This window comes from Ailuropoda melanoleuca, chromosome 4 (assembly GCF_002007445.2).
Source record: "Ailuropoda melanoleuca isolate Jingjing chromosome 4, ASM200744v2, whole genome shotgun sequence".
Taxonomy (NCBI): domain Eukaryota; kingdom Metazoa; phylum Chordata; class Mammalia; order Carnivora; family Ursidae; genus Ailuropoda; species Ailuropoda melanoleuca.
Genome location: NC_048221.1, coordinates 12,224,360 through 12,241,146, shown reverse-complemented (window position 1 = coordinate 12,241,146; position 16,787 = coordinate 12,224,360). Strand labels below are relative to the sequence as shown.

Sequence of the window (16,787 nt, the reverse complement as noted above, 5' to 3'; positions counted from 1 at the left end):
TGGGACCGTGCCCCATGTCGGGCTCCCTGCTCCGCAGAGAACCTGCTTCTCCCTCTGCCTCTCATGAATAAATTAACAAAATCTTTTTTTAAAAAAGTGACACTTTGTCTGGTTGTCACAACATCCACTTTTTGGTTGTATTATTGCACTTTAGTTTTGCAAGATGCTACCTTTGAGGGAAACTGGATGAAGGGTACATGGAATTACTTCCTACTTTTTTTTTTTTTTTTTTGCAATGTCCTGTGACTATTTCCAAATAAAAAGGCTGAAAGGAAGAAAACTGAGCAAGGGGCTGGAAATATGCTCTGAGACACTGCTGTGAGCATGCCTTTGTGCTTCTGCGACTTTCAAGAAGTTTCTGTTTGTTCGTTCAAGTGGGAATTCTTTTTTTAAAATCTGTTTACTTGTTTGAGAGAAAGGGGGAGAGCACGGGAGGAGGGGCAGAGGGAGGGAGAGAGAGAGAGAAACTCAAGCTGACTCTGTGCTGAGCACAGAGCCGACACAGGGCTCCATCTCAAGACCCTGAGATCATGGCCTGAGCCGAAATCACAAGTCGGATGCTTAACTGACTGAGCCACCCAGGCGCCCCTCAAGTGGGAATTCTTAATGGGCTAGGTTTGATCGAATGAGATCATGGCTGGGAAGAGACCCTGGGACAAGCTCCGCACAACGACTCTGTGAGCAACAGCACATTTGGGTTCAGGTCACAGAGCAAGCAATACCAACACAGTAAGTGCTCAATAACGTTATTATTCACAGAAACACTATATTCAAAATTGATATGTCATTTGTAGTCTTTTTTTTTTTAAGATTTTTATTTATTTATTTGACAGAGATAGAGACAGCCAGCGAGAGAGGGAACACAAGCAGGGGGAGTGGGAGAGGAAGAAGCAGGCTCATAGCAGAGGAGCCTGATGTGGGGGCTCGATCCCAGAACGCCAGGATCACGCCCTGAGCCGAAGGCAGACGCTTAACCGCTGTGCCACCCAGGCGCCCCATGCCATTTGTAGTCTTAACCAAAGTATTGGGTTAGCATCACCTGTGATGTCGGGGTGCATCAGGTACCCCTGATCTGATGGGAGAGAGAAGGAACTTCACCTCTCTGGTCTTCCTCCCGGAAACCTATAACCCCCGTCCAACCCTGAGAAAACACCAGACAAGCCCAGATTGAGGGACATTCTGCAAAAGACATGGCCAGGGCTCCTCAAAATTATGAAAAATAGGGAAAGGCTGAGACACTGTCACAGTCCAGGGGAACCTGAGACGTGACAACTAAACACAACGTGAGAACCTGGACGAGATCCTGGGACAGAAACATTGACGGGAAAGCCGATGAACTCTAAATAAAGTCTGGAGTCTAGTTAATCCATCATGTACTGATGTTAATTTCTTACTTCTGGCAAATGCACTGTGGTCACATAAGACGTTAACTTCTTTGTGTGAAAAACAGAGACTCTGTACTTTTTGCAAATCTGAAATTATCCCCAAACAAAAAGTCAATTTTTAAAAATTGACATGTGGTTACTAGGATTAATATATATAATAGGTAATAATATATTTTAGTAAAATTAAAGTACTATTGACATAAATTACTACATTCAGTATCTTTAAACAAGTCAATATACTTAATATGTTCATACTATAAATCCATATATTTAATATGTGGATAAAATGAGATCATGTTTTTAATAATTTTAGTAAGAGAAATTCATATAGTTTTGGTGATATAAATGGACATATCTGACATATTCCTGAACCCATGAACAATAATTATCTGTTTCTTGCTGGCAGCGAGCAGTGGGGGAAATGGCTTGGCGACACTGCCATTTTTTAAAAAGAGTTATTTATTTATTTATTTATTTTTATTTTAGAGAGCCAGAGAATGTGAGCGGAGGGGAGGGGCAGAGGGAGAGGGAGAAAGGGAATCCCAAACAGGCCCCACGCTCAGTGCAGAGCCCAACGCGGGGCTTGATCTCAAGACCCCGTGATCATGACCCCAGCCGAAACCAAGAGTCAGACGCTTAACTGACTGAGCCATCCAGCCGACCCGACAACACTGCATTTTTAGAAAAATCTTTCCAGTAGCCAGTGCGGAGGATGGAAGGGTCAGAAGTTGAGGCTAGAGGTGGGAGGTAAGGGGCCAGCTGGGAGCTGGGTGATGGACACTGGTCAGATCCCTATTCCCCATCTTAGGTGAAGGAGACACCTTCCTGTGCCTCGGTTTCCACCTTTGAGGCAGGTGCAGGGAGGTGAGAGGACTCAGTGTCCCCAGCAGAGTGTGGCTCCTGGGCTAGCATAAGGTGACCCACTGTTCCTGTTTTTCCAGGACTATCTGGGTTTAGCCCTAAAAGTCCCAGACAAACCAGGGTTGTGGTTATCTTAGAAGCCTTCCTGCAAAGTCAGGAGTCTCCCTGGGAGAAGGAGAGAGGGAGCTGGAGGAGGAGAGGTAAGGAAGGTCCTAAGAGACAGAAAATTAACCAGGACGCGGCTGAACTCTTGGATCAGTACAGTAACCTCTTGCTGAACGAGGGACCCAGGAGCTAGGCTGGTCTGGTAATTACAGAAGTGTAGGCTATGGCATTTGGACAGCATGTGACGTGTGTATTTGAATGTGGGGCTTTTCCTGTGGACCCTGACGGGGTTCCCGGCAGCCTCACCTGACCAGTGGTAGCGGTGCCACTGCTCCTGGGTGATGAGGCCCAGCCTCCGGGCCTCCTGGGCTCCGGAGCGCAGCACAGAAGTCAGCGTGACCTCTTCGGGCCCGTGGGCCTCCACGGTGCCTAGCGCCTGCAACAGGTAGGTGGGGGGCACAGCGTTCTCGTCCCTCCGGAAGCGTCGAGCCACCAGCTCCAGGTCGCGTGGCCTGGAGGTCAGCTGGGCTCTCAGAGCCTCCCACTCCTTCTCCTCGATCAGCGTGGGGACTGGACAGGGGCCGTACTGGTCACCTAAGAGGGCCTGGCAGAGAGAGGGGCACGGTTCAAATCTCAGCTTGGGTGCTTAGCTCTGTGACCCTGGGTGAGATGCACTGAGCCCCCCCGATGTGGGCCCAGCTGTGGTGTCACGGTGGTGAGCACATTAAGAAGTGCAGGCTAGAGGCTCACTGGAGCACCTGCGTGTGAAGGTCCCTGAGAGCAAGGGACATCGGACAGGTACATTTGGAATCTGATCATGTACCAAGCATCAAGGAATCTTTTGCTGGGAAAACCCTCTGCGGAAGCTGAAATAATGGCCCCCAAAGACAGCCAACCCTGATCCCTGGCCCCTGTGAACACACCTTATACGGAAAATTTGCGATGGTTATTTTTCGGTGTCAGTTTGACTGGGCTGAGGGATGCCCAGAGAGCTGGTCGAATAAGATTTCTGAATGAGCCCGTGACGGCGTCCCTGGAGGGAAGCTGATGGCCCTCCCCAATGTAGCTGGGCATCACCCAATCCACCAGGGGCCCAAACAGGACCCAAAAAACCAAAACCAAAACAAAACCAAAAAATGAGGAAAGATGAATTCCCTCTCTCTGCATGAGCTGAGCCACCCTTCTCCTGCCCTTGGCCATTGTTGCTCCTGGTTCTTGGGCTTTGGGACTCAGATTGGGACTTGCACCTTCAATCCCCTGCTTCTCAGGCCTCAAGTCTACCACTGAATGACATCACCTGCTTTTCTGGTTTTCCAGCTTATCAATGGCAGATGGTGGAACTTCTCGGCCTCCATAACAGTGTGAGCCAATTCCTGTCATAAATCTCCTCATATCTCTCCCTCTCTCTCTCTGTCCTCTTGGTTTTATTTCTCCGGAGAACCAGGACTAGCATCAAGGTCTTTGCAGATGTGATTAAGCGAAGGATTTTGAGCTGGGGAGATGATCCTGGATTATCAGAGCCCTAAATGCAATCCCAAGAGTCCTCAGTAAGAGACAGGCAGAGGGAGAGAGAACTACAGCTTCTCATACAGAGGCACCGGCTAGTCCTGGAAATAGAGCTGTGTCAAGAGCTAAGGCTTCCATTGGCCCTGCCCAAATCTCATGCTATGATGTGGTCCCCAGGACAGGTGGGTCTCAAAGGTACAGGGCAGACCCTGTCTTTATTTGGATTTAAGGACCGAGCTGAAGAATAAGACACGGGAAAGTGTGCATTAGGCAGAGTTCCTTGCAAACAGAGGGGACAGCACGTGCAAAGATCCTGTGGCAGGAAGTGGCTCCAAAGAGCCAGAGCAGGAAAGCCGGGGTGGGGGAGGTGCTTGAAACACCAATGAGGAGGGGGCAGTGGTGAAATATAAAGCCACCCCCTGTGCTCACTTTGGCAGCACATATATTAAAATTGGTACGAAACAGAAGGCTATCCCCGTGGGCAAGATTTTGTGGGGGGTGGGGGTGATGAGACCCTAAGACTTTGAGGTCTTTTTTTTTTTTTTTAAGACTTTGGTCTTAATGCCAAGAACCCTAGGAAGCTCTCTCCCTGCCCCAACAGAAGGGGCAAACCGGAATGTTAGAGAATTAGTAGAGGAGGTCTAGGATGCCAAGCCTGAAGTCTTGAGTTTCCTCATCATAAAATGGAAGCAGTCACCCATCTTCTTTTCACTGGGTTGTACCAGAATCTTCCAGGGGTGTGCACGGAGGAAACCTGGATAAGTGGATCCTGTGATGACGGGAGGCTGAACAGGAGGCCATTCTCTGGGGGCCTTTCCCCCAGCGGTCAGCTTTGGAGCAGTGCGAGAAGTTGGAGAAGCCAGCAGACCACAAACCACAGATCTTAGGAGGGAGACAAGATGGAAAATGCTTCTGCCTGAGGGACCCGAGCAAGAGCAGGAAAAGCTTGAGAGAAAAAGGTCAGGGCCACCAGGAGCAACTCTCTGGAGGTGCTGGAGCTGCAGGTGGCCCAGGAGAGGCTCAGCCTCTAAAGGAAGTACCGTGGGGAGCCGTCCTCTGCTACTCACGCTGCCTAATGACTTATTTACCGGAGAGGCACCTCTCCAAGGGCCGCCAGCACAGCTCTGATCTCCACAGGAAGACCCCCCATTCGGAGCCACTGAAGGAGAAGGATGCCGTGACTCTTGGGGGACAGAGGGGAGATGCCTGGTTCAAGACGAAAGCAGGAAGCGAGTAGAGGTCAGCCAGCCACCCAAGGAGCCCTTCTGGAAGGACGAGCAAGTTCCCCGGGCCGGTCGGGCCTGGGGGAAGCTCAGAGATCATCATCCCGTCCCCCATGCCACCTGGAAGCTGCGTTGCGCTTTTCACTGCCTGCAATTTGGGTTGCAAAATCGAATTCCTCCTGGAGTTCCTTTTTTCCCCATCGCTCATTTTTCTTTAGAAAATTTCTTTTCTTCCCCCCCCTTTTTTTTAAACTCCTCAAAATGATCAATCATCAGGCTCACTTGGAAAACGAAATTGGAAGATTGGGGGGGGAATGTATGAAGGAGATATACAAGCAGGAGGGTAGAGCCCTCCAAACACTAGGATCCATTTTCAAGCAATAATAATTGGAGCAGAGGGGTTCAAAGGGCACAGACTTCCAGTTACAAGAGAAACAAGTCCTAGGGATATAATGCCCAACAGGGGGACCATAGCCGATGCTGCTGCACGTGTTTTCGAAATTTGCTAAAGGGTAGATCCCAAGAGTTTTCATCACAAGGAGAAAACCCACCTCTTTCTTGCTCTTTTTTTTTTTTTAAAGATTGTATTTATTTATTTGACAGAGAGAGAGAGGCAGCCAGCGAGAGAGGGAACACAAGCAGGGGGAGTGGGAGAGGAAGAAGCAGGCTCATAGCAGAGGAGCCTGATGTGGGGCTGGATCCCATAACGCCGGGATCACGCCCTGAGCCGAAGGCAGACGCTTAACCGCTGTGCCACCCAGGTGCCCCTTTCTTGCTCTTTTTTTGCATCTATAGGAAATGATGGATATTAATTAAATTTGTTTCAGTCATCGTTTCATAATACAAGTAAGTCAAGTCATTAACGCTGCACGTCTGAAACTTACACACCACTGGATGGCAAAAACAACGCAATAAAACTGGGAGAAACAAAACAAAACAAAACAAAACAAAGCAACGCCAACAGAGAGAGAAAAGCACAGAGCGAAAGACTGAACATGGAAGCCTGACTCTATCGATCGCACTTCATACATAATAAAGAAAGCTTCTCACACATGTTGGCCAGGTCGGAGTTTCTTTTGGGGGAGGGTCTCATCCCTACGGCACCCCTAGAGGCTTCGGTGGGGGGAAGTGTGCTCATCTGTGCCATCCAATGTGGTGGCCGGTTACCACATGGGACTATGAAGCCGTTGCCATGTGGCTGGTGGGACTGAGGGACTGAAATTTGAATCCTACTCGATTTTCATTTATTTACCTTTAAATTTGCCTCGTGGGCATTGTGGCTATTGAGCTAGATAGTGCGATTCTGGAGCCAAGCGGCCCTCAAATATTTCTCTTTATTTCCCTAGAAAACAGCTTTATAATGGGGACCACCCTCTCCTACACTCTCCTCTATCTCCAGGAGAGGTTCCGGGGAGTTTTCTTTTTATTCGGAACTGCTCAAAGCTTCTTGGTGACCAACGTGTCTTGGGCAAAGATACTTCCTTGACTTTTTCCCTCTTTACATTTTAGGACAGAGGTCAGCAGACTTTTTCTGGGAAGGGTCAGATAGCGAATCTTTTCAGCTTTGCAGACCAGGAGGCTTCTGCCACAACTATTCCGTTCCGTGCCTGTAGCTGGAAAACAGCCTTGGATGATATGTAAATGAAGGAGTGTGGATGAGTGCCAACAAAGCCTTATTTACAAAAACAGGCAATGGGCCAGGTTTGCCCCCGAGGCTATAGTTTGCTGACCCCTGCTGGAGGATTTATGAGCTCAAATGTTATAGTTCTTGGATGTACCTGGAACCTGGTCGTGTAAGAAATCAGGACTGTGGAATAGCATTTGCAGATCCGAGCCCAAACCACTAAATGTGACCTGGGAGTTATTTTGGGGACAGAGAGGGTGCTGTTGGGGTGGGAGGAAAGAATACCCTGGAACACGGAAAAACTGGTCAGGCCCAGCATCAGAGGAAGTTTGCCCTGAGGCAGGCTCTAGACTGAGCCACCGAGGCTGTTCCTGACACCATGAGGCACACGGGAGAAAAGAATTCCCAACATCCTGTGGGTTTCCATCCTCTCTATGCTTTTCCAGGATCCCCAAATTCCACACACATAAGGTAGATGAGGTGGGGAAGCTGGGGGTGGGTCCGGAGCAAATTCTAAGATTGCCTTGGGCTTTTACCCTCTGCTCTCAAGCTCACCTGCTACTTCCACTTGGCTGCTAATGTCTGGATCCCAGCTAGCTCCGTAGAAAATGAGTACTGTGATCGATTAGCAATGTCTGCCACGGGCAGGCTTTGGAAATTAGGTACTAGAGCAGAAATGCCACCCACATCCCTCCACTGATGGGTTTGGCTAGTGGGTAGGAGCCGTATATTGCAGCTGGAATGAGAAGTAAGCACCAACCCATCCCTCCCAAGAGACTCACAACAAAAGCGGGGCCTATGGATGTTTTCCGACATCGGTCGAGCTCCTCCAAGCAGAGTTCTGTGGTCATGTGGTCAGTGGCCTCAGTGTTCTGAATACCCCACCTCAGATCAACAACCTGGAGATTATAAGCATGGGTGGGTCAGGGAGGCTGCAGAATAGGTGACATTTTTCAATTCTCTTTGACAAAGGCATGAAGTTTCTTTCAGTGATTTTTGACAGTCTCTCCCCTAAACGGTGTGTGTGTGTCCAAATTGAAAGAACTTGAATGACGCCCATAACCCCAGGGTCATCATGAGAAAAACATCAGACAGACCCAGATGGGGGGCATCCAGCAGGACGGCCAGTCAGCCCTCTCCAAGACAGCCAAGGTCATGAGCAACAAGGAAAGACTTTCTCATACCAGAGGGAACCCCGCTGGGTTCCCTGGACAGGGTCCTTGGCCAGAGAGAGGACCCAAATGGAAGAACGGGTGACATCTGAATGAGGCTGGCTCATAGCATTGTGACAATGTCCATTTCTTAATTATGACAAGTGTGCCCTGATGATGTAAGATGTTCACAGTAGGGGGAAAACTGGGTGCAGAGCATATGGGAACTCTGGACCGTAGGCCACCTTCACATAAATCTAAATCCGAAATAAAAAGTTAACTTAAAAACAACATATCAGGGGCCCCTGGGCGGCACAGTCCTTAAGCATCTGCCTTTGGCTCAGGGCGTGATCCCAGCATTCTGGGATCGAGCCCCATATCAGGCTCCTCCGCTGGGAGCCTGCTTCTTCCTCTCCCACTCCCCCTGCTTGTGTTCCCTCTCTTGCTGGCTGTCTCTCTCCGTCAAATAAATAAATAAAATCTTTAAAAAAACAAAAACAAAAACAAAACAACATATCAAAAAAATATGTTTAAAGAACTTGGCCATATTCAAACTGTTCCTTTCTAAGTGAAGGCATGTCCACACTTGTTCCCAGAGCTTTCTTTGCAAAGGAGGGTGTTTAGTTTGGCCAAAATCAGACTTGGCAGAGTCTCCTTGGCAACCGCACGCTTGAGGTCCACTTTCACCTGCTTGCCTGGGCGGGGGCAGGCAGAATGGCTCAATTCAGGTAGCAAAACCGACTGGCAGAAAGTTGGGATAAAGGGGGGTGGGGAACAGGACTCAGAACGTCCCTCCTTCCCTAAATTCTTTTACCTAGAGGGAAAGATGCAGAAATTCCTAACGAACTGAAACATGGGGATAAAAGCACCCTACTACTCAATGTGGCTGAATGGAGAGGGAGAGAGGGTCAGCCCCCGGGCTCAGGCAAGAGCCTTGGGCTCTGCGGCCATTGCCTCCCATCTGCGCATTGAGGGTGTTTTCGGTGCTTGTCATGGCGCCTGTGTGGACCTGAAAGGCACAAGCATCAGTTCTCAGCACGTGCGTTTTCCTTTTTAGCGCCTCTGCCATTGAGCTGTGTCTTATGATCGATGGCAGGTGGAGTGGAATCCCCCAGCACGGCTCCTTTCTTAGTAATACAGAAACTCTGGTGCGTCATAATCAAGGGGGCCTCTGACGGCATGGATCGCTGTCATACTGGTCAAGGAGTCAGGGTCAACTGAGGCCAACTCTCCAAAAATGCTTTGTTGATTTCCGCAAGAAAACGTGCAGGGGGCAATTCCCCACCCCAGATTGGTGCGAGAGCCAGAGGGGCCTCTGTTTGGGGACTGCAGTCCACTGTGCCCCGCAGGTGCACCATCAGTGCTCCCGAAACAGGCACCTCCCACTTCCTTGTACACCCCAAACACCCCACAGTCCTCTTAGACTCCCCCTGAAGCTGCCCCAGTGCGGGGAGGGCCAGGAGCGCAGGACAAACCAACAAGGAAAAGCAGTTCAGTGGCATGCCCAAGGAGCAGGGTCACAAGGTGGCCACTCCCGGCCCTCCCACACCTCCTGGGCTCCCCACAGTGCCCATGGCCATAATCCCTCCCCCTCCCTTTTTAGAGGACTTTCATCTCCACCGTGCATCACCAGTGTGGAGCCTCTCAGAGCAAAAGGTCCCGTATGACAGCGTGGGTGGCACGCCCTTGGTCCCTCATTTCGGGAGCAGGGGACACCGAGACAGGGAGGAAGCTATTACCTCGAACATGAGCCCGTGCTTTTGGCAGAAGGTTTGAACTTCGGGGAAGGCCGTGCTCTGCAGAGCTTCTCGTTCTGCATCCATATCTGCAAGGAACAGCAGAGAGCATGTTAGCCGGAAGATTCCAGAACCCTTTCTTGCCCCCGAGGCTCTGCTTTTCGCCTCATCTGCCCCCACTAAGGCTAGCACCCTGCTGGGCAAATGAAAAGGTACAAAAAACTCGAGGTAAACCAGGGAGGGACTCTCCCACATCCCAGGAAGCCTCTCAGTCCCAGCTAACCAGGATGGTTGGTCAGCCTCGCTGAGGGTTGCCAGATAAAGTACGGGACACCCAGCCGCATTCGCACTTCAGATAAGCCACGAGAAACTTGGTAGCATAAGTATATTCTGTTCCATGCACTATTTGGACACACATCTGATAAGCCCAGTTGAATCTGCATTGCAGATGAACAACAACTCATCTGTTAGCGTAAGTATGTCCCATGTCATGCACTATTTGGGAAATACTTATACTAAAGGATTATTCGCTGTTTATCTGAAATGCAAATTTAACTGGTGTCCTGGTTTTTGCTGTTTGTTTTTGTTTTTGTTTTTTGCTTTTGCTAAATCTAGCAGCCCTACCCGGGGTAAACCTGAATTCTAAGACCTTCTGCACTACTGACTTCACCGTGTGGCCCAGTGCCAAGTGTCAGGCTATGCTCAGTTTTCCCCTCTGTAAAATGGGGATGATGCTTCTACTTTGCAGGGCCGCAAGCTCCCGGAAGTCAACGCCTCTGCTTGTCTTGGTCATGGCTAAATTCTTAGCACTCAACGCAAGGGCTCAGTAAGTGTTAGTTGAGCTGCTGAATCGTACATGTAAAAGCACCTAGCATGAGATAGACGTGGAGGACACGTTTGCATTCTCCCCCTGCTCAGGGGAGGTCATCGGAGGGCTCAGGGAAGGACTCCCAAAGCTGTTGGCACAAAGAAGCCTCCCAGGCCCTGGGACGGGAGCTGACCTGGGTTCCACTCTTGGCTGTGCCTCCTACCCCTGCCCTTCCCATGCCTGTCTAATGCATTCCACCCGTTATTCACATCTGTCCATAAAGTATTTATTAGAAAGTTGCTTTGTGCTCAGAACCTTGCTTAACCATAGGGGGCAGGGTCGCCAACGAGTCATCACGGGGATGACGCCGTGTGCTGAAGCCGGCCCTTACTGGCTTGGAAGAGCCGAGCGTTACATCTTGAGGAATTTTGTGAGCCAGTTGTCCGCATAGCCACTGCGAACAACGGAGTCATCGGAACTTAACAATGGAAAGGGCAGAGATGGCAAATACGCAACACTCATCACTTCCTGATTATTTTATGGCACTTGACTGTGAGCGCTGTTCTGGAGTTTGGTCCTGGCTGCTGATGTGTGTCAGGGCAATACTAGAGAAGGCTGAATTACCGCACATCTCTGCCTGCCTCTGTGTTCGGAAAAATCCCATCGGCAGCTCGAAATGGACCCTGGCGGAAGGATTTACACCACGGAAATTGGCAGACGGTACAAATCGGGTGTTTTGGTGTTTTTTGTTTTGTTTTGTTTAGATTTGGGGGGAAATGGGCTAGTAAACATGTGCCAGCACACTACTATATGTAGTCCTTGCCCTCACAGGGCTAGCAGCCTGCTCGGAGGAGCCAGACATGAACCACCCACAACCCTGACTACCAGTTATGCCAACCGGGGCTTCAAGGGTCCCACGACCTGCTGGAGCCCAGGGTGAATACAGCACGGGGGTGAGGGGGGGACCCTATGAGATCAAGATGGGAAATAAGGAGGGTCAGGTCATGCAAAGCCCGGTGTCTGAGGGGAGGGAGGGAAGGGCTCTCACACTTTTTAAGCCTGGCGTGTAGTACATTCATCAGAAATGTTCGTTGCAGTATGATTTGCTACTCACAGCAACTCTATCAAGTCAGGCTCTCAGCTTGGCTTATCGAGGAGGAAATAGAGGGTCTGGGAGGCTCCCTCTCACCAGTTCCCACGTGGGTCACTGGCCAGGCTGCATTCTTATCCAGGTCTCCTAGGGGACCCTATGAGCCATGCCCTGGCCACCTTGCCCCTTCCAGGAGTAGCTGCTTGCCTCTCACCCCCCAGCCCTGCCCTGCCCCTTACCCGAGACCGTGGAGCTGATGAAGATGGCCACACTGCTGGACAGAGGCGCTGGGAGGGGGCCTGCCTGACCCTGGAGAAGCCGCCGGCGGGTGCCCGGGCTGAGGGGGCCCACGCTCATGCTGCCTGTCCACCTGGATGACGTTTCCCCAGGATAGGGCCTGGGATTCAGAGACCTCAGGCTAGAGGCCAGGTGGCCCTCCTGGGAGGGCAGCCAGGCAGAGCCTTCTGGAGTGGGGCGTCCATGTCACCCCCTCCGTGCCCTGGAGTCCCCGCCACCTCCAGCGCTCCTGGGGAGCTGCAGCAGCTGCTCCCCACTGCTCTGCTCGGTCTGCAAGCACCAACGGGGGGACGTTGGGCAGCGGCCTCCCAGCCAAGGCCCCTCGATGTTGGGTCCTCCAGGCACTGGAGGCTTTTGCCCCTCAACCAGCCAGCTCTTTACCCCAAGAGCTCAGCAGTCGCCACGGCAACTACGGTTTCCTGGAGCCCTGCGTTGGGGCCTGGGGACCAGCCAGCCTCTGGAACACCTAGGTCCCCTGGGGATCCATGAAAGTTGAGCCTGGGCCCAGGTGTGCGGAGGGAAGCTGTCAGATGCTGGGAGTCGTGCCAGCCGTGGCGGGGTGGGGCAGAAGGACAGACACCTAGCAGGACCCCCACCTCATGCTGCATGCACTGTCCCTTCCAAAGGTGGTCCAGGCACTGGGTGTACAGTTCAAACCAACAGTGCTCAACAGGGGAATATTCTGCTCCCCAGGGGACCCTTGCCATGTCTGGAGACAATTTGGGTGTCACAACGTGGGGGAGGGAGAGCATAAGACAGCCCCACCAGAGAGAATTATCCGTCCCCGAATGTCCATAGTGCCGAGAAACTGATAAACCAGCTCTAAATCAACTCCAGCCAGATCTCCTTGCTGGTGGGAGGCATGGAGCCTGGGGCCAGCTCTCTTGGATGAGAAGGGAGATTAGCAAGTCTCCTCCCCATATCGAACTGAGATGTGCTCTTTGAAATAATCCCAAAGCACTACTTGTGACAACATGAAGAGACCTGGAGGGCATGATGCTAGGTGAAATAAGGCGGACCTAGAAAGACAAATACTGTAAGATCTCACTTCTACGTGGAATCGAAAAAAGCCAAACTCATAGAAACAGAAAGTAGAGTGATGGTTACAGGGGAAAGGGGGTGGGCAGATGGGGAGACGTCAGTCAAAGTTTACAAAATTCCAGTTAAAGGATGAATAGAACCGACCTAGGGATCCAAAGCACAGCATGGGGATCACAGCTGATAACACTGTATTATACGCTTGAAAGCTGCTAACTGCATAGATCTTAAAGGTTCTCACCATGAAAAAGAGACAGTAATGAGGCGCGTGTTGGAGGTTGTTAGCTAACGCCACTGCGGTAATCACCATGCAAGATGCAAGATAGAAGTGCATCAAATTAGCATGTTGGATACCTTAAACTCACACATACACCGATTGTCCACCAATAAAGCCGGGGGGAAAAAATGAACCAAAAACATGGCCTCTATGACCAGGGAAAGACCTTCTCATTATTCGACGTTATTGAAAATGCCCTGGTGATCTGAGTCCTGCCCACTCACCTCTCCATGGTCGCAAACTGCAGACAGAAGGAATGCGTACCTGAGCGTCCATGGTTGGGATGCTGGCTCGTTCATGGCTGTCCTGGAGGAGTTGAGCAAGTGGCCTCCCCTGGGACATCAGCCACATCATCCGCGAGATGGGAGTGAGAACGGCTCGAGGATGGGCTAGGATCAGGAGAGAAAGGCACTCTGCTTGGGATCAGCGCATAAGGAAGCAGGATAAGCCTGAAAACCAGAAGGAATGCCAAACATGCCCAGGATGACACCCCTGTGAGCGAGGCATTTGGGAGCTGATGCCATGTCCCCACTTTACATACAGGCACTTGAGAAATGGTGGTAACAGTTCAACCAAAGAGCCCGAGCTTTTTTATACCTTTTCCTTCTCTACCTCAACTTCCCTTCTCTGCCTCGCCCACCCAGGAAAAGAGTCTGCCTTTCAGGGGTCCCCAAAACCCCCCTCAGATTCGAGGATTCGTTAGAAGGACTCAGAGAATTCGGGAAAGCAGTTCTCGTGGTGATGGTTCATGACAGTGAAAGGACGCAGATGGAGGGCAGCCAAGGAAAGAGGCATGCGGGGCCGCATCTGGGACACACCAGGCTTGGGCTTCTAGCTGTCCCCTCCCAGTGGAGCTGCGCGAGCAGCGCTGGATTTTCACAGCAACAGCGTGTGACAGCACACTTGGAGGACTGCCAACCAGGGAAGCTCACCAGGGCCTTGGTGTCCACATTTTTCCTGGGCATCGGTCACACAGACATGGCTGACTTCAGAGTCCAGTGTCCCCTCCCCCCGGAGCCCCTCCAAAGAGGCTAACACGTGGCCCAGGGTCCCCATCAGAAATCACATCACTGGCATAGACTCTTCCGGTGTGTTCCAAGGCCCCCAGGTAAACAAACACACCCCTATCAGGCAAGACATTCCAAGAGTTTAGGGGCACGTCCTAGGAGCCAGTCAAGGGCCACATCGTTCATGTGCAGACTGTGGACAACCCAGGCCTGCTAAGTGAACCTTTCCTGCACAGACCTAAAAAATATTGTACCATAATCGACTGTCACCATTTTACAGATGAAGAAAACGGAGGATTAGAGTGAGAACTTTTTCAGTAGCCTGGAAGGGTAGGGTGGGGGAGTGAGTGCTGGTCTGGCCCCTTCTTCTCCAGGGACGCTCTCAGAGCCAGGCTGACCATCCACCCACCTTCTCACAATCCACCTAGACTCTCTGATTTAGCTGCACCCTGTTGACCTCACCTAAGCCCCAACTCTTGACTCCATGGTCGGTCTAGGCCTTTTCCTATCACCTCCTCACCAATCTCTTGACCTTGAATTTGCCTCCCACCAAATCTCTGTTCCTTCCTCCATTTATCTCAGTTCCCAGTAGGCCCCTTCAACTTTACCCCCCACTCGAGTACACGGCCACATTCCCTTGTTTACAACCTCCTGACTTCACAAGAGGATCGGAAGGTTTTGACCTTGACGCTCACCCTAGGTTTTCTTTCCATCCCTATAGACCAGACTTTTCCAATATCTGCATTCCTGGCATCTGGGGCCAGATTGTTCTTTGCAGTGGGGGCCAACCTGTGCATTGTAGGACTGTTGTGGACATCAGTAGCAGGGGTCCCTACCCCTCACCAAAGCTGTGACAATCAAAAATATCTCCCGACATTGCCAGCGTCTGCTGGGGGACACAGTCATGCCGGGTTGAGAACCCCCAACCGGCTTCTTACAGCCTCAGGGCCTTATGTCGACCTGAACTCCCAATCCTGAATGCTTTCATGTCATCCACACCTCGGCTGGAATACAGCTTCCTAAGAGGCTCTCCAGGCCATCTCATTGCTCAAGGACCACCCTCCCAAGTCACTCCCAATGCCATCACCCTATTCTACTTCTCTGCATGGTACTCACCACCAGCTGATATGTTTCTTCTTGCTTCTCTACTGCTTGTCTTTCCACAAGAACGTGAGCTCCATTAGCGCAAGGACTTTGTCCACCAAGGTCAGCATGCCTGGCACATAGTAGGTGCTCACTAAATAATCATCCCATCAACGGCCTCATCTAGAACTGTCCATCTTCCTTGACTCCTTTTTGTCACCACAGGCAACTGAACAAGATTGGATTTCCCCAGGAAGGACAGAGGCCCCTTGCAGGGCCCACCTTCTGGTGTTTCTGGTGTTTCTCTCACTCCTGGCCGTGGTGGAAGGGCCAGCTTCAAATCTTCTGGGGAAGTAGGCTGGAGAAGAAAGTTTTCTGGGCACAACAGTGCCCGGAAGCCTGGCCCCCGGCAAGCCTAGAAACTTTTGTCTTAGGTACTTCCCAGGTCTCTCCCTGCCAATTCACCCAGCAACCGGGATAATGAAAGAAATTGTGTGGCTCTCAGGCCCTGGCTTAGCTGGGCACTTAGCCAAACTTGACGGTTAACCGTTGTGTGCCGGGCTAACACACTCATCATAGAAGAGGCCATTTGTTAGGGGTCCATGAGGTCCCAGCTGGTTGGCACCCTGCATGGGCAGTGTGCCTGAGAAGCAGACATTATGATACTGTCCCACTGATGAAAAAAAATGAGGTCCAGATAGATGAGGCCCCTCGCACGGGCCACTTGACCTCTCTGGGCTTAAGGTTTTCTTCACGATCTCCAGAGTTGGCGAGACAACGAAATCCACTTACACGGTGAGCCTAACGCCATGTCTGCGGCATGCGAAGGGCCCATGAAATGTTGGCCATGATTAATTAACAATCATTTCCAGGCTCACCCAACAAGTGCCAGAGTCAGGAAGCAGAGCGTTCAATGTCAATGTCCCCGCAAGCGTTAAATGAAATCTAAGTTTCTAGAACAGGGTTTCTCAATCCCAGCCCTGCTAATATTTGGGGTGGGGTGTGCACATTGGAGGAGGTCATCAAGAACACGTGACTGCAGATTTGACCCGCCAGCTGGACCTGGGCAGTGAGAGGCCCCCCTCCCCTTATACCCCCCCCGCCCCCATCCTTGGAGTGTTGGCTCCACTGACCTTCCCCACACTAGATGCTCCCCAAGGACACAGCCTTGAGATAGTGATGTGGTGTTAAGACCATCTGGATGGTGTACGAGACTGAGCTCCGTTGAGGCCTCTGTATATATGTTAAGATTCTGGCTGGTAGGTCTACTTGTCTGTGGCCACTTAAGACAAGCCTGGGAAGGAAGTTCCCTTACTTATCAAGCCTGCCACCTACCCATCTGAAATGGCCTGACTTTCTTTGGTCTTGCCCAGCCCTCCCAGGGTGGGGGCTGGTTTCAGATTACATATGGGAAACTCCCACGAGGAGGAAGCAAACTACCGGGCAGGCAGGAGCTCTAGGATGCTGAGTAGCTTCCCCGGTCTCCACCAACTAGATGCAAGTAGCACCCCTCTCCCGATCACAGCAACCAGAAGTGTCTCTCCTGACATTGCCAAGTGTCCCCCGGGGAGCAGAATCCCCACCTCCACGCTCTGG

General features: G+C 51.2%; 1 protein-coding gene across 5 annotated transcripts in view; it reads right to left on the bottom strand.

Annotated features, from left to right (window-relative positions):
* The window catches only part of NWD1 (NACHT and WD repeat domain containing 1), a 62,478-nt gene extending 46,509 nt beyond the window's left edge, over nucleotides 1-15,969 (bottom strand). For 2 of the 5 annotated variants that reach the window (XM_002912710.4, XM_034657996.1), the window contains exons 1-5: nucleotides 15,225-15,844; nucleotides 13,366-13,490; nucleotides 9,595-9,680; nucleotides 7,487-7,603; nucleotides 2,658-2,955 (exon numbers count right to left, since the gene is read on the bottom strand). In XM_002912710.4, coding sequence (XP_002912756.3) covers nucleotides 2,658-2,955; nucleotides 7,487-7,603; nucleotides 9,595-9,678 — 499 coding nt within the window. In that variant the 5' untranslated portion in view covers nucleotides 9,679-9,680; nucleotides 13,366-13,490; nucleotides 15,225-15,844. Of the gene's footprint in view, nucleotides 1-2,657; nucleotides 2,956-7,486; nucleotides 7,604-9,594; nucleotides 9,681-13,365; nucleotides 13,551-15,224 lie in introns of all 5 variants that reach the window. The other 3 variants (XM_019797100.2, XM_034657995.1, XM_019797096.2) reach the window with 3 other exon arrangements.
* Between the last annotated feature and the right edge of the window lie 818 nt (nucleotides 15,970-16,787).